The following is a 25,180-nucleotide window of genomic DNA, read 5'->3' on the forward strand; positions in this document are numbered from 1 at the left end:
TATCAGTATTAATAAAGCACAGTGTTTCAGAAATCTTTTATTTTGGAAATAGTTCTTTAGCTTTTGTTCGATTAGAGATATCATAATGAAATTTCAAGCGATCAGTGCTGAGGTGCTTTTGAGTTGATTTGCATTTACATGGGTTTGTAGTTTAATTCGAGGCTCTTGGGCGACCCCTAAAAAATTGTCCACCTTTGAACCTACAAACTTTTAAAAAAATCGCCAAAAATGTCTTTATTATCCCAATCTCAAGAAATTGTATATTTAGATAGTACATGGAAATATCTACAATAATTATGCAACCAAAAGATTAACGCTGACCAAAGAAAAAATACTAGAGCTCATTTTAAATTACATTATGTTTTAGCATAATACTTTCAACAATGATTTGCAAATCTTCTCTTTAGTTATTTCTAATGTAAAGAAAATAAGGACTAGCTCGACAAATATTTGTAATTTGTTTGTATAATATTTTTATTTACATCGTTTGCTTCAGTTGGATCTGAATGGCAGAGAAGTGTAATTTTTGGAAGATATAGAAAGTGCAACATAGAAAGTTTATAAAATATATATGTATCGAGCCCTAACCACAATAATATCTTAAGTGCTTAACAACAAATTTTACAGGAGAGGTACTTTTTTAATTGCTGTCATAATTCAATAATAATTGTATATGTTTAATTGTAACTGTACGGGGTACAGCTATAATATTTTAACACTTTATGTAAATGATCGTATGCATATCGTGGATATTGTTGGTTAATATGTGTTTGAGATTAGGGCTCGATATGGCTCTCTTTTTGGAATGGAATTTGATTTGACCGTCAATGCTAATTAATATACTAAGAAATGTGTACACGAAGAGAATAGTTTCATAAGTGAAATATTAATATCCCAATATTTTTAAATTAAAACGAATTTACGAAACGATTTTTTTTAAATAGAGGACACTATAGTAAATTAAAATCTGAAAAAAAATCATAAAACTCAAATAAGTACTCCCACAAAATGCATGGATATGAAGCAAGTATAGTCTGACAAGCCCGATCATATCGCACACCCAGTTCAAAAGTGACACAACTCAATATTTTAATTTTTCAGAAATTGAAAATAAATATATACCAATTGAAACATAATGAAAGACATAAGTATTTTTTTAGCCACAATTAACAACAACAGAATACACTGATATCTTTTGTATAGATAAACAAGTGTATTAATTTTTCGGTTCACTTTTGAACTGGGTATGCGATATGATACCCTACTTCCATAAGATGATTACAAACAGTTCTCTTTTAAAAGGTATATGGGAGCTATGACTATTTTATATGAATATCAACATTTTTAAGAAATCTATACTCGTTAAAATGATTTTCTAAAGTGGGCCTTATATGGGAGGTATGACTAATTATGGACCGATCGTCACAAAATTTTGTGGTCCAAGTTCGGCTTATTAAGCCAAACTTATTTGTGCTAAATTTGGTTTGGATATCTATATAACTAAGATATTTATGAGAGCTTAACTATTTTCAGATAGGGCAATCATATGGGGGCTAGGAGAAATAATGCACTAATTCTAACCAAATTCAATAAACTTTGTCCTTGGGGCTATAGAAAAGCTTTTACCAAATTTTGTCAAATTATCTTTGAAATTGCGACCTGTACCGAGTTCGGCTTATTAAGCCAAACTTATTTGTGCTAAATTTGGTTTGGATATCTATTAGTACTAGTAGTTTTTACTTGGTTTACATGGACGGACAGACAGACATCGCTTAATCGACTCAGATGTACAAAATTTTGCTTTGTTTATGTTAAAATATCCTTGCTTATTTCCATCGGATAAGTGGATTTTATATCACCTGGTCAGCCTACTTATTGGCCTTTTGATCCTAGAAAAATTCCTTATCAAATAGATTTTGCCATAAAAGAATTTTTTAGGAAAATATATGTATTCAAACTTAGGTACATAAGCATTACTATAAGATCAAATTGTATATATTGTAGAAGCTTTTATAAAACGTTATATGCAATTGGAATTTAGCGACCACAGCGATTTTTATGGCAACTTTAATTTTTTTTTGACTAAGATTATGTTTCCTCTCTATCCTAATAGAAAGACGGCTGTTCGCTTCTTGATCCAATGGCATTGTTTTGTAATTATTTTCCATTCGAAAAATTCATAGTCGTTCTATTTAGCATATGGGCAATTCCACGAGAATCGATACCACGACTGAAAACACAAAAACCCTTGAAACTTTTTTTTCAAGATGATTTGAATAGATGTTACTATGTGAAAGTATCTAGATCATATTACAATGTTTTAAAGACAAAAATACTAGTTTAAAGTGATTATATTTAATTTTTTAATGTTTTAGTTATATTTTAAGCTAAAATTGAGGCGAAAACTAGGCTCCTAATTAGCTTGTAGTATGAAATGAATTTGACTCTGACTGTTTTTTTGCTCTTGTCAAATTGTTTATTGAAACCGAATGTATATTTTCTATTCACTTTGTTAGTTTTTGTATACATATATTTACAGAATATATACGGTTTTATTATGAGAGAAAAATCTGTCACGTACGGTATGTCACGTACGATATTAAATTTTATTTATTATAAAATCATCCAAAGATTGTTTTTATTTAAATATGACGGATTGTAGAGGAAAAATTTTTCGTTTAGTGTAAGAAATTAAAAGAAAACATAACGCCTCTCACGATTCGAATATTTTTGCATATTTCTACATGTACTTTAAAATTACTTCCGTTGTATTTCACGTACGATGTACCCTTATTTCGCTCGATATTTTGGACAACAATGTTTCGAAAGTTCGTATTACTTTTCTAAAATATAGTACCCTCTGAATGGAACATAAAGACAAAATTATTTTTCAGATACTCTTATTTTTGCAAAATCTATTCCACTCTATAGACGTGCAAATGTCACGTACGATGATATGGAATTGCCCATATGTGATTAAGAATGTATTACATAGTCAAATAATTTCTATTACACTGTTAAAAACTGATTGCTTTTACCTTTTTGCTACAAGCTAACGGAACGGGGGTACAGTAAACGCAATCTTCACATACCCGAAAATATCCAACTATGGTGCATACAAATTGGAAGGATTTTCTATTCGAATCGAATTACAAAATATATGCTATTGTGTAATTCGATTCGAATGTTATCTCCACAACTGATTTGAATATATATTATGACGGTGGAACCACCTAGAAATTCTGGTTCCTGAACATAAAATCAACCCTTGACTGTTGCTCATAACAAGGATACATTTTTGTTCTTAGGGCTAGCTTACCAGTATGGGCATTTCCTTATGGATTCCATTAGATTTGATTTCAGTTAATCGATTCGATTTACTGACTGATGTTACTCAGACAAACAACCTTTTTTAAACTATGTCCAATAGTTAAGTACAAGTCATCGGTAGACTAGAAATCCCAGAACTTTAATTGAATTTAGTAGATATATTCGAACTATCTTTTTAAATATAATGACTGTAGCGCTGCACTATTACATAATTTAATGTCTGGCTCATTTTAAATTTAAAATTTCCTAACAAACTTTGATTTAATTATAAAAATTGTTTGCCATTATTGCGCTTTTAGTTCTAAAAACCACAAAACTTGCAATTAGTTAATAATTAACCAAACACTAATTAGTTAATTTTAGTTAGTGAAAAACTAATTATCAAAAGGGGAGAAACTTATTTGTGTTTTTTCGCCAAGAAAACATTTAAAACTTAGAAAAAAAAAATTACAATAAATTTAAACCAAATAGAGAAAAAATCCTTATAAAATAGCAACAAGAAACATTAAAATCTTAAAGATTTTTTTTCGGTTTTGTTATTTTTAAATCTTGACCCATTTAAAACAACTAAGAGATTTGTATGGAGGAAATTCTCCCTTAACTGCTGCTTAGTATTGCTGGTAATCATTAAGGAGACCCTCAAACAATTAACAAACCATTCTCTCACTACTTACATCTGTTTTTTCAAGTTGCATAAAAAAATTATTCTATTTTTATTATTAATTTTTGTTTGTCTTTATGATTTCTGTAGTAGGATTTTGCAAAGGTTTTTTTTCACATTTTATTGTTAAAATCATGCTGAGATATTCTTATTCTACCTGTTCGCAGCAGCAAACAGATGCATAAAATTAATAAAAACTTTATGTAGTTTTTGAACTGCATAACTTTAATAAAATCTGCTAAGTTATTGAAAAAAAAACAAGCTAAATATTCTTAACTTAAAAGGAAATATTTAGAATGAGGTGGTACTCACTGATTTGCAGTCAAGTGAAAATTGGTGCATTAATGCCCGTAACTTCAACAAATAGATATCGGTGTTAAATATACAGAAGATAAATTTACTTAACAAGTAATTTCAAATCAATATCTACTGGTAAAACTTACCAAATATTTTTACTCCATAAGTTACTAAGCACTAGATAGATATCTATTTGTTGATATTATGGGTACATGTTTGTTATAGAATTAGCAGGTAATGTGATGTAATAAGATTAAGTTCAAGGTTAGATTTCCGTAAAAATTTCCGTACTGAATCAGAGGCAAACATTTATCTAAATCATACAATTTATTGTCCTTTTTAGTCGACTAAATGTTATCTGAGACATTTTCAGCATAACAAATTTCTATAAATTTGAGATTTTTTTTGTCTAGTAAAGGTTCTGAAATGTTCTGCTTAGAACATACCGAATAAGCAATTTTATTGGAATTCAAGTTGAAAACAAGTGTAACTCAAGCCTTGAGACCAATGTCAAGCAATTTAGTTATATATTACAATAAAAAGTAAATTCAACACACATGATTTTCGTTTTAAAAATATTTAAATATTTTTCAAGTTTAAAAAATAATTGGCTTTAATGCTTATTGGGTATAATTTAGAATTAATTAAATCTGAAAATTTTCTATATATTTAATTATATCTGTCTATTATTTTTCTGCCTAGACTCAACTGAGACATTTGTCTGTCTAGACATGTCAAAAATTTCTAAGATATTTTTATGTCTAGCCACGAGTGTAACCCGTGCCGACTTAGTTTTGAGGTGCATTTTCAAAGGAAAAAAATGCAATTTTTCAGGTTTTGTAAAAATTTTGCTATTAAGTAATTACTTTTGCAATTTAATTTAAAAGAATCGAAATGTGTACGTAATTGTCGTTCTAATAAGATATAAAACACAAAAATGGCCATTAACGTGTCTCAGGACACGAAATGTAGGAACAAAATTAACATATTTTGAGAAATATTAAAATAAAAACTCATTTTTACTTAAAATATATCCATATTTACTTGTATATACGATTTTATCTTCATAGGATACCGTTAACCTATTCGCAGGTATAACCAAAAAAAAAATATTTTTTTTAACGGCAGTTTTAAAACTCCAATTTCAAATTTTTAAAAATTTTGTTAAACAAATTTCAGAATTGTTTGATCATCACACGGGGATTTATTTGCAGCATAATAAGGAATAAAAATGTGAAAAAAGTATGTCAATATCTCCTATAGTTTTTCCGTACCTGCGATTTAAATTTTGCGATTTTCGAGATATTTTGGCGAATGAGCTCAATTTCCTTATTGTTATTAATTTTAAGTAAAATCTGTTCAGAATATTATAGATACAGGTAATTTGAAATATAGTCTGAATTTTTTCCTAAAATCGGAAAACGCTAACCTTTAAATCGTGAAGGTCAGAGGTCAAATTTTTCAATATTTGGAATTTCTAATGGAATGATAGCAAAATGTTATATATTTTTTGGCCAATTTTGATGAAACTTAAGAAAAATATAACATAAAGTCTAGTATTTACAATAACAAAACAACAATGGAAATTAACCCTTAAGAGCACTTGAGGTAAAATTTACTGTGTTTTTCGTGATTTTAAAAGTTCAAGTGCTATTAAGGGTTAATTTTAAGTTTTGTGCTGTTATTGTAAATACTAAACTTCATGTTATATTTTTCTTAAGTTTCATCAAAATCGGCCCAAAAATATATAACATTTCTGTCTACAATCTTTATAATTTCCTGGGATTATGTTTCTGTCTAGAGATAATGATACATTTGTTTTTGAATAGAAATATTTCCTGATAGTAACAAAACATAACTCTGTCCAGAAGCTGCGACATTTTTGCATCAGTTTTCTATATTTTCCATAAAACATCTCAAATTAAATTCAATACCTGTAATTTTTAATTCATTGCGCACCACAAATGTTTTCGCCTCAGCTATATCTCTTCACTCTACACAAAAATACTAGCAAAAAAGTTCAAACTAAATTTATTCGTAACAAGAGTTTTATTTACTTCTACTTAAAATCCTAACTTTTTTGGCGATGTGTAATTTAACTACTACAACTAATTCAATTTTATAAACGCGCAAAATAAAAAAAAAACTTAAAACAAAATATTCCTTTTTGTAAATGCACAGACTGAAAGAAGTTTAAAAGTTTTATTAATTCTACAAATTTCTTCTTTTTCTCTTTTTCGTTTTTTGCTTGCAGTAATTACTCTGGTTCTAAAGAAACGTCAACACCTCAAACAACACAGCCACGTCCTGGTAGCGCAGCTGGCGGCAGTGCCGGCAGTCAAAGTGCAGGCATGATTGCTACCGGTTTTCAGGACACAAATGCGAATGATGTGCGACAACCTTTGCTGACGACAAGAAAACCAATACCACATGATCGCTTTGATGATTTGGTTAAAATTGTTTCCGATAATCCGGGCAATTTGCAATACGGCCATGTAATCATCGATAGCAGTGGCGATGATGATGGCGGTAGTAATCCAACATTGGGCGAAATTATGAAAATGAAACCCAGGTAAGTTTTTGTTTTTACTTAATGATACTACCTGGGGAAATATTTATCTTACGCTTAAAAATTATATTAAATTTTCACTGAAATATGCATTGAAGCTGAAAGCTGCATTAATTTGTTTGTTATGTTTTTTGTTTTTTAACCAGCAAAGTTTATTTCAGTAGAAGAACATTTTTGCATAAATTGTTATGCAAAAAAAAATAAAGGTTTTGGGCATTAAATTTTACAAATATTACACTTGAAAACCGAACAAAAGCAATAATCTTTGCGCTACAAATTTTAAAGTAATATCATGCGTTTGTGCTGATGTATGTAACACCCATCTTAAAGTATACCGATCAACTCCGAATCAACTTCGGAGTCTATTATTATATATATATATTTTTTGTCTAAGAAACAAACTTGAAACTGGCTAAAATCGGTTAATTATTTCACCTAGGCCCCATACAAATGTCCTACCGATATTGGACTTTATCGGTATCTATACAAATTTCGTTCAAAATTTTTTATATATACGGTAGTCATGTCACCTAACTTTATGATGACCGTTCTATAATTTGTCATAGCTTCCAGATAAGAACCGATTCCGAAAATCACTTTAACGAGCTTAAATCTCTTAAAAATTCTGATATCCAAATAAAATTCAAAAGAAATAGGATTTATACAGACATAAATCTTACGACCTAATTTCATGGCGATCGATATATAATAACTCACTGCTCCCATATAAGGCCAACTTCCGAAAAACATTCACGAAAATAAATTATTGAAAGTAATTGAGGGGGACCTTTTATACGGATTAGTGACAAATGTTCCCGATTTTCGACATACTTAACTAATTTGTTCAAAATTTTATCAGGATTGCCGCAAAATCAACATATTTATGACTGTTCAAACAGTATTTCCGAGTTGTGTAGGGACTAGGTGAAATCATGGACTAGTATTGCTCGTTTTCAATACCAAACAAACCTTATCAATACAGAGTATTAGTGGAAAATTTCAGCCAGATAGCATTTACTAAGGAGTGCTATCAAAGTCGTTTTTCATTTATGATTTCCTCATTCTACAAGTTTTTGGCTTAAAATATATAAAAAATAAGAAAAATAAATTGAAATGGAAAACTACATGAAAAAAAGTTTAAAATCTCTAAAAATGTAAATTGAGCACAATGTAATTTTGGAATAAGAAGAAACCAAATTGTATTGAATGTGTATCGTTACAAATGGAAATGGAAACAAAAATCTGCATTCTGCTTATAACAACGACGACATGTTTAGTGCACTTAGCAAAGACAACTCAGATGCTATTCAAGATAGAGAGATACACTTAAAACAGACAATAACAGATAAATGTAGTATTGAACAAATAGATACTTACAGACACAACTGCAAATATCCCTGCACATGAATACACTACATGAATGTAGAGTTGCTATAATACTAATACATATTCAATGATGTGTTATAAAACTGTATAACCAGCAGTTAAGCAAGTAACCAACAGTTCTAGGAGACGGTCCCGAACTAGTGATTTTGCCTGTCATTTAGGGTGACAACTAGTTACGTAACTAGCTACTTGACTAGTTATTTTAATACGTGTATGTCCTAAGCAGGGGGTATAATGGATCAATTGAAAGACACGCCATCTATTATATATCCCTCATTTTTAAGCCATACACCCAATAATTGACTGAATGTAGCTGATCAAATAACCAGTTAAGTAGCTAGTGAGGTAACTGACTCCAGGCAACCGATATGTGAATCAAATGCGTTAACAACTTTTCGGCAGATATCAGACAGTCTCCTTGCAATCCAAAAGTGTCAATTAGGACATGCCCATGTTAAAATATCTAGTTACGTAGCTAGTTATGTAATTCTAAAAGACTGGTAAAATCATCAGTTCTGGACAGTCTCCTAGAACTGCTGGGTACTTACAAAACTCAGACAAATATACACATACACCTACTCTATTATACATATATATTAGAGTGTCCCTTAGAATTAAATTTTTGGAAATGTTGAGACGATACCCCCTGAAAACTTGTGTAATGACATAAAATACCACCAAAAAAATTGTTAGCTTGTTCTATGAAGGGCAATCCGTGCCGACTTAGCGATTTAGTTTTGAGGTGCATTTACAAGGGGAAAAATGCATTTTTTTCAGTTTTTGTAAAAATTTTGCCATTAAATAATCAGTTTTGCAATTTAATGTAAAAGAATCGAAATATGTACGTAATTGTCGTTCTAATAAGATATAAAAGACAAAAATTGGTTAAAAAATGTTAAAGTTATTAAAAAATCGCCAGGCCATTAACGTGTCTCAGGCCACTAGAACATGAAATGTGGGAACAAAATTAACATATTTTGAGAAATATTAAAATAAAAGTTTATTTTTACTTAGAATATATCCATATTTACTTGTATATGAGTTTTTGTCTTCGTAGGATACCGCTAAACTATTCCCAGGTATGATCAAAAAAAATTATTTTTTTTAACGGCAGTTTCAAAACTACATTTTTAAATTTTTAAAAATTTTGTTAAACAAATTTCAGAATTTTTCGATCATCACATGGGGATTTATTGACAACATAAAAGGGAATAAAAATGTGAAAAAAATATGACAATACCTCCTATAGTTTTTCCGTACCAGCGAGTTAAATTTTGAAATTTTCGAGAAAAACTAATATTTTGGCCATATTTTGGAGAATGAGCCGAATTTCCTTACTGTTATGATTTTAAAGTAAAAGCTATTCAGAATAATATAGTCCAGGTAATTTAAAATATAGTCTGAAAGTTTTACTAAAATCGGAAAACTCTAACCCTTAAATCGAGAAGGTCAAAGGTAAAATTTTTCAATATTTGGAATTTTTCATGGAAAAATAGCGAAATGTTATATATTTTAGGGCTGATTTTGATGAAACTTAAGAAAACTGTAACACAAAGTCTAGTATTTACAAAAACAACATAAAAATTTAAATTAACCCATAATAGCTCAAAATGCGCGTCTTTAGGTGCGATGAACCACCACAAGGACTGAACATTTTCCAAAAAAAAAGGACGCCATTATTTTATTTACGCAAAACCTTTCAGAAAACTTATGGTACCCGCAACTCTAATGTATATATACTGAAATATCATTGGATAAAAGACGAAATGTGCAAGATAGGATTTGATTTTAGACTTATGGTTTCTTGGGGAAAATTTATTAGAATTTTCCGTAGATTGCGTTTCTGCTATACGATTTCGACCCACCCTAATATATATACATTAGCTTGCCCCATATTTTCAGAAGCTCCCAATGACTAAATTGTTCTCCACCAAATGCCGAACATATGAGCAAAATCTTCTAAAGTTTAGTGGTTGCTCATATTATTTGAAGTGACGACTTTTTTGACAAAGTAGCAAAATTTTTAAAATATTTATGAAATTAAAAACTAAAAAAAAATTAACTAAAAAAGGTAAATGCTCATTTTCCAATTTGTGTTTTAAATTAAATTTTAAAAAATTAAAAAGGCGTTTTCAGTTATAATAAATACTAAATGAGTAATAGGTCGACTTCATAAAAGCAGTAATGCAAAGCAACTACTAGGCAAAGCAATACTTTGTGACATTCATGAACGCATAAATGTTTTGTAAAGAATCATAAATAAAAACAGTTCACAAATTTGACAGATGTTGCGGCTGGACAAGCATTGCCATTCAATAATGAACTTGCGACATTGCCAACACAAAATCTATTGCGTTTATGAACACTATGCATTGCAGTGTTGCTTTGCAAAATGTGTTTATGAAGTCAGCCATAATTTTAATAAATAAAGTTGCTAAAACTAAGTGAAATTGCTAATCTTATAGGTGGTAGCTATTATGTATTAGCGTGTGGACCGATATGAAATTGAAGAAATTCATGATCTGGCTTAAACAACTAGTGAAATGTGCATAGGAACGAGCTTATTACCCAACAAAAAATTTAATTGAATTTTTTTAAATAATATTTAAAAATGGGAAGAAAGCTCTGCACGTTGTTAAATGATAAAGTTTTACTAAAAAAACAAGTATAAATTTTATGGGATACCTTTAAAACTTTTGCCGATTTTGCATATATTTTAGCATTTGGTTTTGAGATGATTAGTTCTCCAAAAAGGGAAAAATAAGCGCCACCCTAATTTAGATACATACAAGAAAATCATTTTAATGCAAAGAAATAGGATTATAGCCTAACAGTATGCCCCTATATTTGTATTGAAATTGTATTTATATTTGCTCAAACTTACATAATCCTATGTGAGCTTTTTCATTTGAATGTATTTGAGGAGATAATGTATATGAGTGCTTGTATGTCGTGCAAACATTCTTCTTAGTCCTGGCAAATGTTGAATTTTATATCAACAATTTCGTATGACACGTCAATTGAGCGTAAATTTCAATAAAGTATTAAAAAAGATTTAAACAAATTTCATTTGAAATGTTTGCTGCACTGAATGTGGAAAGAGTTCTACATTGTTGCTTGTGTGCAGCAGTCGGTTGTTGTTTTTTAATCTTCATGATCAGTTAACCAAAAGGAAAAAGTAATGCTGTTTGTTTATTATAGAACTGTGAGATTAAATTTGATATATTTTTTTGTTAAAAATTTAATATTTATGCCCTTATGTTTGTCGTACCGTATAATATATTAGTTCACGACCCTACAAAGTGTAAATATTATTATTGATGCTTTAGAAATTCTAAATTTGATTTATATAATACTGTTAGTGTAAAACATAGTCACGTTGTAAATACTAAGCCGATATTAATAACATTCAGTTTGAATATTTATCATTGTCCTAAACAGTTTGGTATTGAAAATCAGTAAAATCACTTGAATAGAAAAAGTTAAAAACCAAAATTTTAATATTGTATGTATGATACTGCTGTGGATTTTTAGGTCTGAATTTAGGGTAGAAGGGGATCATTCGCCATAGGGGCACATCTGCCAACACCGAATAACTTAAGAACCGAGTAATCGACTTTGTTACATTATAAAATTATGTTTTCGTTTATTGATTATTTATCATCCCTGAAGGTTGGAAAGCTTTATTTTACATATGATGTGAGGCAGACGCAATTAATAGTTTTTCAAAAAGCTGTGAAAATATTTCAGTGTGTGAATTTTTTGTGCTAACTTCTATAGTTTTTGTGATGCAAAAAAGATATTGGTTGGTGAGAGAATGTCAATAATAGTGAACAATAAGCGACAAAATTTTTTTCGATCATTAAATTTGAAGTGCGAAAAAAATGTATATTAAACCTCAAAACTCCCCCTGGAGCATATTCGCCAGATACAAGGAATCCCTGTGATGTAGAGCGAAATGTTGATATAATATAGAAAACATCAGTCACAATTTGTTTAAATTTTTGTTGTTGTTAAGTTTTGTGAAATAAACAATAAATATCTAGTTTATAAAATTTTGTTTTATTTTACAAATGACAAATCTGCCACATCCCTTTGGCGTATGGGTGGTTTCGCCGTTTTTGGTCACTCTAGAAATGTTAAAAAAATATGTATATCAAGATGTGATAGGCAAGATTGAAATAATCAAAACTAAAGCCAACATATCTAAGTATCCGAAACAAGAAAAGAAATTAGAATAGGTATTGTGGTTATAATTTGAGAACGGCCCAAAAAAAAGTGGCGTATGGTCCCCCTTCTACCCTACTTTTTACACCGTTTAGTAACAACAACAATAATATAAACTTAATGTATGTTGAAGTGAATTGAAATTAAGTCGATTAATGTTATTCGAAATTAAGGTATTACATTGTATGGGAGGTGTCACGCCCACTAATGCAATTCCGCCCATTTCCGGCCAAACTATGTACAATAATAAGGGAGATATTCGAACAAAATTTTAAGATGTCAAAAACTATAGTTGACCAGATATTCGAAAAAAACTAATTACTTTGTACGATCCATCCCATTTTTGGTTAAATTTCATGCACTTCTAAGAAATTAATTCGTGTAAAGTTTGAAGACTTTTACGTTTAGATATACACACAGTTACTAAACTATAAGTACGATCGACTTTTTTTAAAAATCTATATAAATTAAAATACAAGGCCTGACTTATTCATTCACTGATGAGACCTTGTATTTTTAAATATATACATTTTTAAAAAAATGCCAAAAAGTCGATCGTACGTATATTTTAATAACTGTGTCTATATATCCAGAGATAAGATTTAAGTCGGAATATAATGATTTTTTTGATCTTAAAAAAATCACTGCTTAGGCAGATATAAGTCACAGACAAATAAACCAATAATTTCGAAGTATAAAAAAAAATCTCTATATAATTTCTTTGAAAACATAAATTGCTAAGTGCATCAATTTAGCTTATGACTCTTCCGTTAAATTCAAAAAACCCGTTCGTCTCTAATAAATTTCGTGCATATCTCTACTAAAACCCGATTTAAAGCCCGATAACTTTTGGCTCCTTAACCAAAGTAATATACACACAAACGGTACACAGAAAAAACTATTTCTTAAACCGTTTGAATTCAAATATTTGTCACATATTGAACTGGTTTCAATTATTTCATAATTGAATCAAGTATTCATGTGCTCAAAAACAAAATTTTCTGATATTGAATTTTGAGTTTTGAATTTGATAATTTTGACAACTGAACATTATTGAATAGATAATTTTCGTAATTGAACACAAACACAAAAAATAACAAAAATGTGTTTTCAATTACGAAAATTATCTATTCAATAATTTTTGTATTTAAAATTCAACCAATAACGAAAATTGTATATTCAATTGTCAAAATTATCAAATTCAAAACTCAAAATTCAATAGAAAATATCAGAAAATTTTGTTTTTGAGCACATGAATACTTGATTCAATTATGAAATAATTGAAACCAGTTTAATATGTGATAAATGTTTGAATTGAAATATAGTTTTTTCTGTGTAATTACACGCTGAAGTACCGCATTGTTTTCATACGAAACGGTATTTTGTGCTCTGAAAATTAAAAATTTTAAAAAATTAACGCATATATGAAAAACAAATTAGTTTTGTCTATAAAAGTTTAAATAAAATTTTCCAGAAAATTACAGCCGATTTTATGAAATATTTTATTTGTTGTTACTTTTTATCTATACATATAAAGGGTCCTCATGTAAACGCTTATATGCCTCGTAAACTGTGCAATCTGTGCATTTTTATACTCTCGCAAATGAACTGTCAAAAAATGTATGGAAATTCGTTTGCACAACTCGGATAAGTTTGCGCGACAATTTAGACTCGCAAACTTGAATTTATTGTGCATTTGATGAATCAGCTGCTTTTGTTTACTTTTATTAATAAGAAATAAAAATCAAATAAAATATAAAAATTTTGAGCATGTGAAAATTGTGTAACTTTAGAACAGAATGATTGTATTAAATGACATTGTATATGAAAGCATTAACCAACAGCTAGAACATAAATAAAATCTTACAAACTATGTATATCACCGTTTGTTCCAAAGATTTAACTTTCATTCAACATTTTTAAAATTAAAATTTATACAATTTGAAAATTTATTTTTTAAGGCTTTTGTTGAATTTATTTTTATTTGACATTTGTATCAAATAGAGAGAAATTTAATGTATAAACTTGCACAAAATTGAAAAGGTGGGTTCATGAAACACGTCGCGCAAATTTGCACAATTGAACAAATGGGAAACTTAAGCGTTTAAATGAGTACCCTTATAATAATTTGTTAATTGCACAATATTAAAAACGCTTTTCCCAATCACTTTCTAAAAATTCTGTATGTTTATTTAATAATCAAAAACTATTTGCATACAAGCTATATTTTTCGCTCTTATTTCCTAGCAAATGATGCCCTTCAAAACCGTTACCCATTGGGTTTGAAATATTAAAAATTCCACATCATACGAACAACCAAAGATGAAAATAATAACAAAAATAACAAATAAAAATCATTTAATTTGTCTAACGTTCATATGTGTGTAGTAGAAGTTTTAGTTATTATTATTTGCATATACAGTGGTTGAGAATACAATTAATATTTCCAAAAAAAATAGTATATAAAAATATAATTAATTAAATTTTGAAAATAAAACTGAATTAATTTTAATATTAATATTTCCAAAAAAAAATTATATAAAAATATAATTAATTAAATTTTGAAAATAAAACTGAATTAATTGTCTGGCTCTTTTAGCGATTCAGTATTATGATGGATATTCCTTGATTTATACCCACCACCAAAAAAGATGGGGGTATATTGATTTTGTCATTCCGTTTGTAACACATTAGTGTTCATAAACCGGATAACCGTTTTTATTTTTTTTCAAAATCTCGATTTTTTGCGAACCGGTTAATTTAAAATGTTGGATAATAACCGGATTTTAAAATTTGAGACTAAAATTAATAAATTTCATGTTTTGGTGCCTTTTTATATTAATTGTGTACACATTATATCAAACATTTGGTCTGATTTGAAACCTAAACTGCTAATTTACAATATAAACCTCTTTAGATAAAACTTTTTAAGAATTACAATGGCCCATAATCATAGTCAAACACTAAAGTCGGTTCTTTTTAAAATCAACTTTAAAATAAAAACCTGCTTTTTATTAATTTGCAACCATAGTCAACATTAAAGTATGTTTTAAATTGAACCGACTTTAACTGGGTGCCACCGCAAATGTAGAAAATGTTTTCATACAATATACAACAAAAAACAGACAAGTGGCAACGCTGAACTGCTGAAATACAAAATTAAAAAAAAAAAAAATTTAAACAATAAAAGTAACCGGGACATCTAAGAAAAGAAAGTTGTTTGTTGTGGAAAAATGGAAAAGATAAGATTTATTAATAATAATTACGATATTTTGGTACTAATTTTATTGATAACTGTTCAATAATTGCAAAATCTCTACCAATATCTTGTAACTTAAAAATTTTTTACTTTGTGACGAACTTTTTTACTCGGCGAAGAACAGCAGATGCTGTTGTTAAACGAGTTAAAAACAACTTCAGCTAGTTTTATATTTAGAGTCGACTTCAGCGTCAGAAGTATACTTTAACTTGTCTATGATAGACCTAAAGTCCACTCTTAAGTAAAGTCGAGTTTAATTCTCTTAAAATGTACTTTATTTTTGACTATGATTATGGGCCAATGATTCTAAATAGTAGAGGATGATGAGTTTACATAAAAAAATTTTCAAAATTTAATATTAAATTCCGCGTAATTCTAGAAGTCAAGCGATATCTTACTAATGATTCATTAGGGATAATTTTACCAAACGTTAAATTGAATTTCGTTTGCTTAGTGTACAAAGTTCCTTTTCAGAAATAAACGGTCTAAAATCTATAATTTTTGTATTTGAAATTCAACCAATAACGAAAATTGTATATTCAATTGTCAAATTTATCAAATTCAAAACTCAAAAATAGAAAATATCAAGAAATTTTGTCTTTGAGCAAATGAATACTTGATTCAATTATGAAATAATTGAAACCAGTTCAATATGTGACAAATATTTGAATTGAAACGGTTTAAGAAATATTTTTTTCTGTGTAGTAACATATTTATACTCAATTCCATTTGGCTGAGATAATAAGTTTTAATAAAATGGACTTAGCACTTTTGTATATTTATAGTAATTTAATATTAACCATTCCTGACTACTAAACATTTTAAAGCTGTATATACTTTACTGGACATTTTATGTTTTCTTCACATAAATTTCGGTTAACCGGTTTAGCCGGTTTTTTCGATGTCGGTTAACCGAAAAACCGGTTTTCTAAAAAAGGTAAATTTTCGGTTAACCGACAATCCGGTTTTTTAAAAAGTCGGTTTTTTATAAACACTATAACACATCATAATATTTGTCGCAGACCCTCATTAGTATACATATATATTCTGGGCCCTCATATGATTCTAAGACGATCTAGTTATGTCCGTCCGTCCGTCTGTATGTCTGATGAAAACACGATAGGGCCCAAACGAAAGGAGCTAGCTGGCTAAAGGTTTATTTTGATTTCAAAATGGATTGTATCAGTCCATGATTCAAAGAGCACCCATACAAATGTCCCCCCGGATTTCATATTTATGATTACAAGCAGTCATAAATATGTTGATTTGTTTATGCACAAATTAGTTCTAAGTTCTCTGACATTATACTGTAGTAAAGTATGGCGATGATCGGGCAACATTTTTCCCTGGTGCCCATACAAGGTCCCTCTCAGAAGTATTCTTAATTGTCTTATAATAATTAATATCGTAATGAAATTGGAGATAAAAAAGTTTTATATGAACCTTAGAGTGGCCCTTAATAAACAAAAGTTGGATTTTGGCCATTCTCACCCCCCCCAGTATGGTGAACATTAGTAAAAAAATCATCCTGAAAAAATTATAGGTTAATCGGTTGGGGAAGACGTGCCGCCAGCCCTCTGAAGTTTTGTGATGCATTTATAAGGGGGAAAAAATTAATTTTTTTCAGTTTTTGTAAAAATTTTGCCATTAAAAAGTTACTTTTGCAGTTTAATTTAAAAGAATTGAAATGTGTACGTAATTGTCGTTCTAATGAGACATAAAAAACAGAAATTGGTAAAAAAAATGTTAAAGTTATTATAAATTCGCCAGGCCATTAACGTGTCTCAGGCAACTAGAACAAGAAATGTAAGAACAAAATTAACATATTTTGATAAATATTAAAATAAAAGTTTATTTTTACTTAGAATATATCCATAATTACTTGTATATGAGTTTTTGTCTTCGTAGGATACCGTTAAGCTATTCGCAGGTATGATCAAAAAAATATTATAAATTTTTTAACGGCAGTTTCAAAACTCCATTTTCAAATTTTTAAAAATTTTGTTAAACGAATTTCAGAATTTTTCGAAAAATGTGAAAAAATTATGAATTACCAATTAGTGTTATGAATTTTAAGTAAAACCTATTTAGAATATTATAGTCCAGATAATTCTAAATATATTCTGAAAGTTCTACTAAAATTTAAAAGCGTTAAACCTTAAATCGTGAAGGTCAAATCTCAAATTTTTCAATATTAACCCCAACCGATTTACTTAAAATTTGTTCAGTATGATTTTTTTACTAATGTTCACCAAACTGGGGGGGTGAGAATGGGCAAAATCCAACTTTCGTTTATTAAGGGCCACCCTAATGAACCTAAATCTATTCATCAACTTTTGTGAGGATCTGTCCATAATTGACCATGTTCCCTATATAACCCTTATATCAGACAAATATTTTATTGTCACATATAGATGATGAGTATACAACTCTCAATTGTTTGTTACTGCATTACAGCGAAAATGCATTGAATTAATAAAATGATTTTGGTGCCATCAAACTGAAATTAAGTATAAGAAATAGAATACCGTTTTATTGTCCGCAGCAATCAAATATTTTATTGACCCACACTGTAGTAGGTTTAGCTAAATGTATTTTCAATGTAAAACCGCTGCATATACAGCTAAATATGTAGATACATGCACTTAACATATGTATGTATATATGTAGGTGTAAGTAGTAAGTATGCGTATACTTCAGGGTAGCCCAAAAAAAGGGTGCGTATGTTCCCAACTAAAACAAAAGCTTAATTCATTCTAGGATTCTGCTTCAGAAAATTGTTGTCCTGTCGTCAATATTTGCTGAGCTGGATAGAAGTATAAAAAGGTAATTTGTTAAGGTTTTTATGATAATTTTTATCAGTAATTCCCACATTAGAAAATTCTGAAATACAATTGGATATTTTTGAAACACATTTAAAAATTTCTGAAATATAATTGGAATATTCTGAAATTCAATTTTAGTTGGGGCCACCCTATACACATGTATATTTTGCTATATCAATGTGTCTACTTTAGTTGTGAAACATTAAAACCAACAACAGCAGCCAACCAACATCACATCTCCATCAGTTGTGTTTCAGGCTAAAAACATTATCCTCATAACGTTTTATAGAAAATTGAATATTTGTGTTGTTTCTACTAATATATACTATATACAAATATGTATGTGTTGTGTGTGTATATAAATAAAATATGTATGAATGGGTGCTTGCATGCAGTGTAATCATTACAACGATACTTTTATTATTTTATACTAAAACGATTTTACTATGAAATCATCAAACACATGCATACACTGATTCACTCCCATGCAGCCACATACATTTACTTAGCCATGCAATTTATAAATATAAAATAGATTATGGTTTACCCCAACTCTAACTAGCATACAGATATGATCTAAAATGTTGGGTTGTTAGGAGAGCATATTCACATGAATCTTTTAAAAGTAGGATTTCGAAATTTCGTGGATTATTGTAAATTGATAGGGTGCAATAAAGTATGTATCCCTAAAATGTGTTAGACCTGTCCTAGGACTATAGACTCTTTGCGTTTGAAGTTTTTAAAAACGATGATCGATGTTTATATAAAAACATGGATACAATGAAATGACCAGGATAGTGGGAATTTTTCGAAATGCTTTTAATTCATGTTAATTCTGCATAATCACGAAATCACAAAAAGTCAGTTGCAGGGAAAAAGCTTCAAGCGAAAATTATCTGCGAAATATCAACCTAGGGCACTGATGAAAAATCTCTCCCGACTACCTTTGCTTCTATATCATTCATATTAGTTTACTTTTGCCAGAATAATTTGGCTTTTGGAAAATACTTTTCTTTACAAACCCAATTTTACACACTCAATGAATAAACAATCATAATATAGTTTGACATGATACACACTGCAGCGAAATTTCAATAAAAATAATATTTTAGTTGGCAATAGCAACGAAAACAAATAAGTAATGTAAATGGTTTTCAAATAGGGACTTTCGAACTTTGACAATTGATAGCGGACATATTGTTGATGTCATTGGCTGTCATTTATTCAGTTTGTTTTACCAAATCACCATGGATGGATATACTGTTCAACAACAAGAGCAAATGATAAAAATTTTTAATCAAAATAGGTTTTCTGTTCGTCCATTTGTCGAATTTGGGCCGATACCGAACCACATGAGATCCAAAAGCGTCCAATGCATCTAAAAAAAAAACACTATTTCGTGTGGATTTTGCGCTGAAGATGGGCGGATGACGCACAGTGCACAGTGGTATGAGAAAAAAAAAGGAAATAAATCTGTAACTTGTCGAGTTTAAGTTTTGAATTTGGACCTCATGGGCCCACCAGGAGCGGAGCCAGGGGTCCGCAAAGTAGGACACCTCGGGTATGTTCAATTTTAAAAATGACTCTATTTCTTTGTTTGTGTTCCGATTTCAAAAAAATCAATTATCTCTTATAGTTTAGGAGATATTCGCATTTGAAAATTTAATTTTCAAAATTTTACCCACCCTACTCCAGTTTTTTGATAAACGCGGTTCCAAAAATTTCCCGATTTTCTCCATTTTTCTTTTATAGGTTTAACAACAAATTTATATATCAAACAAAGAAAGAATTGTTTAAAACTCATAATTTTTGATAACGAGGGGACCAGGTCCATTCAAAAAATGCCTATTTTTTTATGTAAAATTCAACTTTAGGGCAAAAATTCTCAAATCGCATTCTCGATATCAAAATATAGTAACCTATTTTAGATATCCCAATATGTTCTTAATCATTTTGTAAAGGGTTCCGAAAACCCCGCCCGTGGTATGGATATTATAGCCAAAAACCGAAAAAAATACCATTTTTGGAATTTTTCAATACTTGTTTGAGAATTGCGGGATTCCTGATTATAAATTTCAAAATTTGTTTATATTTTTCCATTTTCATGCGACACAGCTCATGCCACATTGGATATACTACATGAGCAATTTTAGGACATGGCATCTCATGTGTAGGTGATATGAACTGGCCACCGATATCGTGCAATTTTAGCCCGTTAGATATTTCACACACACTTTGTTTAATTTAAATTTAAAAATAGAAATCGCTTAATTGCATAATCTATAAATTGATCTTAAATGGTTGTCAACAGTAACCATATGTACTGCAATACATAAGTATAAAAAAAGTTTTCTCGCAAAAACAAAATGTACTTAAGTTTTCTTTAAACACAGCTTCCAAGAACAAACGAAATTTAAAATGAAATAATTGTAAATATTGAATTATGATTTTGTATTATTAAATGCATAAACGTATACGTAATATTATTTATAATTATTGAAATAAATATTAAGTATACCAACATATGTACATATTGTCGTAATCAAATTATTAGGAAATTAATGATATAATGCAACACATAAATAAGCCTTTTATAAAAAAAAAATAATTAAGCCATTATTACGAAATATTGTTAAAAGAAAAACAACAAAACTTAATGCCAATACTAACAAGTATAATCGGTCAAACCCATCATTATTCTATTAGAATTTCAATATTTTTTTTTCCTGAGTGATTTTCTGAAGTGGGAGCTAAGGTTCATGCTTCAATAATGGACTGATTTCAATACGCTTTGTCTTGTGCCGAAAAATATTTATTTGATCGAAATATCTTTAAATTTTGACCTATACTTTGCACACAACGTTTGCATTGACAGCCAACCAGCCAAACGGACGGACAGGCGGACATCGTTTAAGCGACTGAGAAAGCTATTCTGAGTCGATCATTTTACTTAAAGTTGGATGTTGGACTAATCTTTATGGGCACTACAAACATTGTTACAAATTCTTAACACCCTCCCCACTATGGTGATGTAGGGTATACAAATAGTGAGACTGCTTTTTCTTATTAAAAAATAAATAAAATCCATAAGGTTATTTAAACAAAAAATTATAACCATTTATATTTAAATAGATGTCATTATTAGCAATTTTCTATCTCTACACACATAATTTTTAATACTAAATAGATTTATTCAACTAATGTATCCAGCTACATATTTGTTATTTTATCCTACTATACTTATTTTTAATATACATTTATTTAATTCGTTCTCCATTAAAAAGTCAAAGGACCCAATTAGTTTAAATATTTTCTAATTTATTACCTTATAGCTCAAGTCTTAAGATGTAGCTATTCATATACATACAGTCAGAGTCAAAATTTAGTACACATCAAGCAATTTCATCTATGAAGCAAAATGTTTCAATTAGAGAAAGAAATATAAAAGTTTGAATGAGTTAAAATTTAATTTAGAGTTTATTCTTTTATTAGTTTAACCCTCCGTTAGTCGCAACTGATCTGGCTGATACAAGGAAAACATTTTTATTGCTAATTTTTTTTTAAGACCCCTATATATGAAGCTTTTTTTGATAAAAATATATTTTTATTGCAATTTTATTTGTATTACTCTTTCAAATACTTTACATTTAATATTGTTTTTCGTTTACGAAATAAAATGTTTGATACACTGGTGCATATTACTATAAACGCACTTAATGCTTTTCTGTATTTTTGTTATATCTTTGTTGTTCTCACCCAAAAGCTAAATTTAACTTTTTTAATGAGAGACAACTTAACGGTACTTTTTGAAAGTAAACAAGTTTATTTTCTTATTCTTGTTGTTTGCCTTAATTATGCGATCAAATGTTCTTGGTGCTTTTTTAAGTGGAAGATTCGTATAAACGCAGTCGTGAAATTTGTTTTTAAAAAAGTTACCAAAAATAAAATATCAATTTTAGTTTTTTTTCAACCGAAGGTACATTTCTAATAGTAACCTCAATTTACTGCAACTTTTTCTATTTGAATCAATAAATTTCATCACTTTTAAAGATGCCCAAGGGAACTTTTTTGTCCGATCAAGAAAAGATTCAAATTAAATTTTTTTTCACGACCAAGGATGTTCCAATAGAGAAATTGTACGTAAAATCGATCGTTCGCAAAGTGTGGTGCGAAATTTCTTGAAGAAAGTTCAAAATTATGGAGTTCGCAAACCTACAAAGGGAAATACAAAACTAACAAGAAGACAACTTAATCTAATAAAACAAGAAGCAACCCGCAACAAATTGAATTCCACACAAATAAAGAATAAATTGAATGCTTCAGTGATTTCCAAACACGTTGCAAACATTCTACGAAACGATGAAAACATATAATGGAAAAAGCCGAATTGTAAACCAATGCTAAAAAAGCACCATAAAGAAAATCGTCTAAAATTATATGAAATGGACAGATGAGTTGAAAAAAGTAATTTTCTCTGACGAAATAAAATTTAATTTAGACGGTCTGACTCATACTCATGCTATTGGCACGATTTGAGATCAAACGATGTTCGGATGTCAAAACGTAATTTTGGTGGTGGCAGTGTTATGGTTTGGGCAGCGTTTTTGCAGTTGGAAAGTGAAAATATGTTTTGTTCCGACAAAAATGAATAGTGCGATTTAAAACGAACTGTTGGAAGATGCTCTTCTCTCATTTATGGATGAAAAATGGATGAAGATTGCATATTCCAACAAGATAATGCTGCAATCCATGTTTCTAAGCAATCGAAATCTTGGTTTAATGAACATAGCATTCCTCTGTTGGACTGGCCGGCTTGTAGTCCGGACTTGAACCCAATGGAGAACTTGTGGGGATACATGGCCCGTAAAGTTTATGCAAATAATGCCCAGAATGAAAGCATAATCACTGTGACAGAGCTGAAACTATGAATTAAACAAGTCTGGGAGGAAATTGATTCCAATCAGCTTAAAAAATTAGTGGTATCAATGCCAGGCCGTATTTTGAAAAAATCCATAACAAAGGATCATCCACACATTATTAATAATGCTACAGTGGCCCATAAATTAAAGTGCGTTTGTAGGAAAATACCATTAGAAATGGCTGTTAATCTCGAAAATTAAATAAAAAAACAAATAAAGTACAAATGAATTTTTTTTGTAAACAATATTTTAAGTGAAGTCTTAACTAATTTAATAAACAAATTTGTAGCCACCTAAATATATTCATGTTTAATTTTTACAATATTTTTTTAAAAAAAGTAGTGTGCGTTTATAGGAATATGCACCAGTGTAAATTGCGACTGGTCTCAATTAAAAATTATTGCGACTAAAGGAGTGTTAAAAAACTTTGAAAATTAAAAATGAATTCGTGGAAAATGTATGGGAATAAATTAGTATACAGTTGATGGATAACACTCTATTTTATTTAGTTGGTCCTCTATTCAGCTCAATTACGGTCTCTAGTCGCCTTTTAATGGAGTTTGCAAGATGTTCCGTTGCATCTTTAGAAATTTTACCCCACTCTTCCGTTAAAGCTTTTCGGAGTTCGACCTTAGATGAAATGCTTCGTTTTCTAATATTCCGGTCTAAAATTTCATACATGTGCTCTAATGCTGTATACTAAACTTTGACTCTGACTGTATATTAACGCTGCTCATATAAATTCTATTATCAGCAATTCATTATTTTCTGTGGAATTTTCATTAGTGCTGTAACACTATTTGTAACTCAGGGAGATAGCAAAACAAGTGGAAAAAATAAAACTGAAAATAAAGAAACTAATAATTTCCTTTTAAAAATGACATCACGTATTTAATGATTTCTATGCTATTAAATGTTGAAATGCTCGAACTGTTATGCTAGACGATGTTACTAATGATATTTTAAAAATTAATGTTTTTATTTTCGCTTTATTAATAAGACCGAAAAATGGCAAGATTTAGGGAGAAGTAGAATAAAACGTAAATGAAAATGAAAATGAAGCATTAAAATCAATTTAATTTCCTGGCTTTTTAACTGTATTAATGACAGTGAGTTGTGAATGTAATATTTTGTTTGAAAGATATTTGAGTACTAGATTTTTTGTGTTTTTTTGTAAGCCAAAAATATAATTTCCTTTTAAATTTGTTTTTCAGTTTCATTATCTTGGTTTTTTGTTGCTTGCTTTAAATCTTATATTGTTTCGTTTAAATTTTCTAAGCATTAAGTTGAAATTGTCTATAAGTACTTGTAAGACTTGTAATTTGTGGAGTAGATTCTTTTTTGTCTATTGTGTTTGCTGTTCTTCATTTCATTTCAATTTACTTTACTAGATTTCTTATTTAATAAATTCTTGATTTTTTTTCTTTTCTGCTCGGCTTATAATCTAATGAATGTGTTGTACATGGGCATACATAAATAAAGGTATTTAGTAGAGTTTAAGACGAGAGTTTATTAAAAACATTCTAAAGTTTTTTTTTTAACTTTTATGTCACCCTTCACCATGAGTGTTAAGTGTGTAAAGAAGTTTGTCGTTCCGATTTAGTTTTCGTATTATTATTTTCAGAGTTATAAAATTTCATTTATCTGTTTATCTGTTGGCCAAAATGGCTAAGTTATTGATAGATGAACACTAATCAGTTTTAACCC

At 29.3% G+C, this 25,180-nt stretch overlaps 1 protein-coding gene across 1 annotated transcript in view; it reads left to right on the forward strand.

Moving 5' to 3' along the window:
* Window positions 1-25,180, forward strand: part of LOC135952597 (uncharacterized) — a 234,651-nt gene that overhangs the window by 68,805 nt on the left and 140,666 nt on the right. Inside the window, exon 3 of the mRNA XM_065502613.1 lies at window positions 6,543-6,860. Coding sequence (XP_065358685.1) covers window positions 6,543-6,860 — 318 coding nt within the window. The remainder of the gene's footprint in view (window positions 1-6,542; window positions 6,861-25,180) is intronic.

The sequence above is a fragment of the Calliphora vicina genome, chromosome 1 (assembly GCF_958450345.1).
Source record: "Calliphora vicina chromosome 1, idCalVici1.1, whole genome shotgun sequence".
Classification (NCBI taxonomy): domain Eukaryota; kingdom Metazoa; phylum Arthropoda; class Insecta; order Diptera; family Calliphoridae; genus Calliphora; species Calliphora vicina.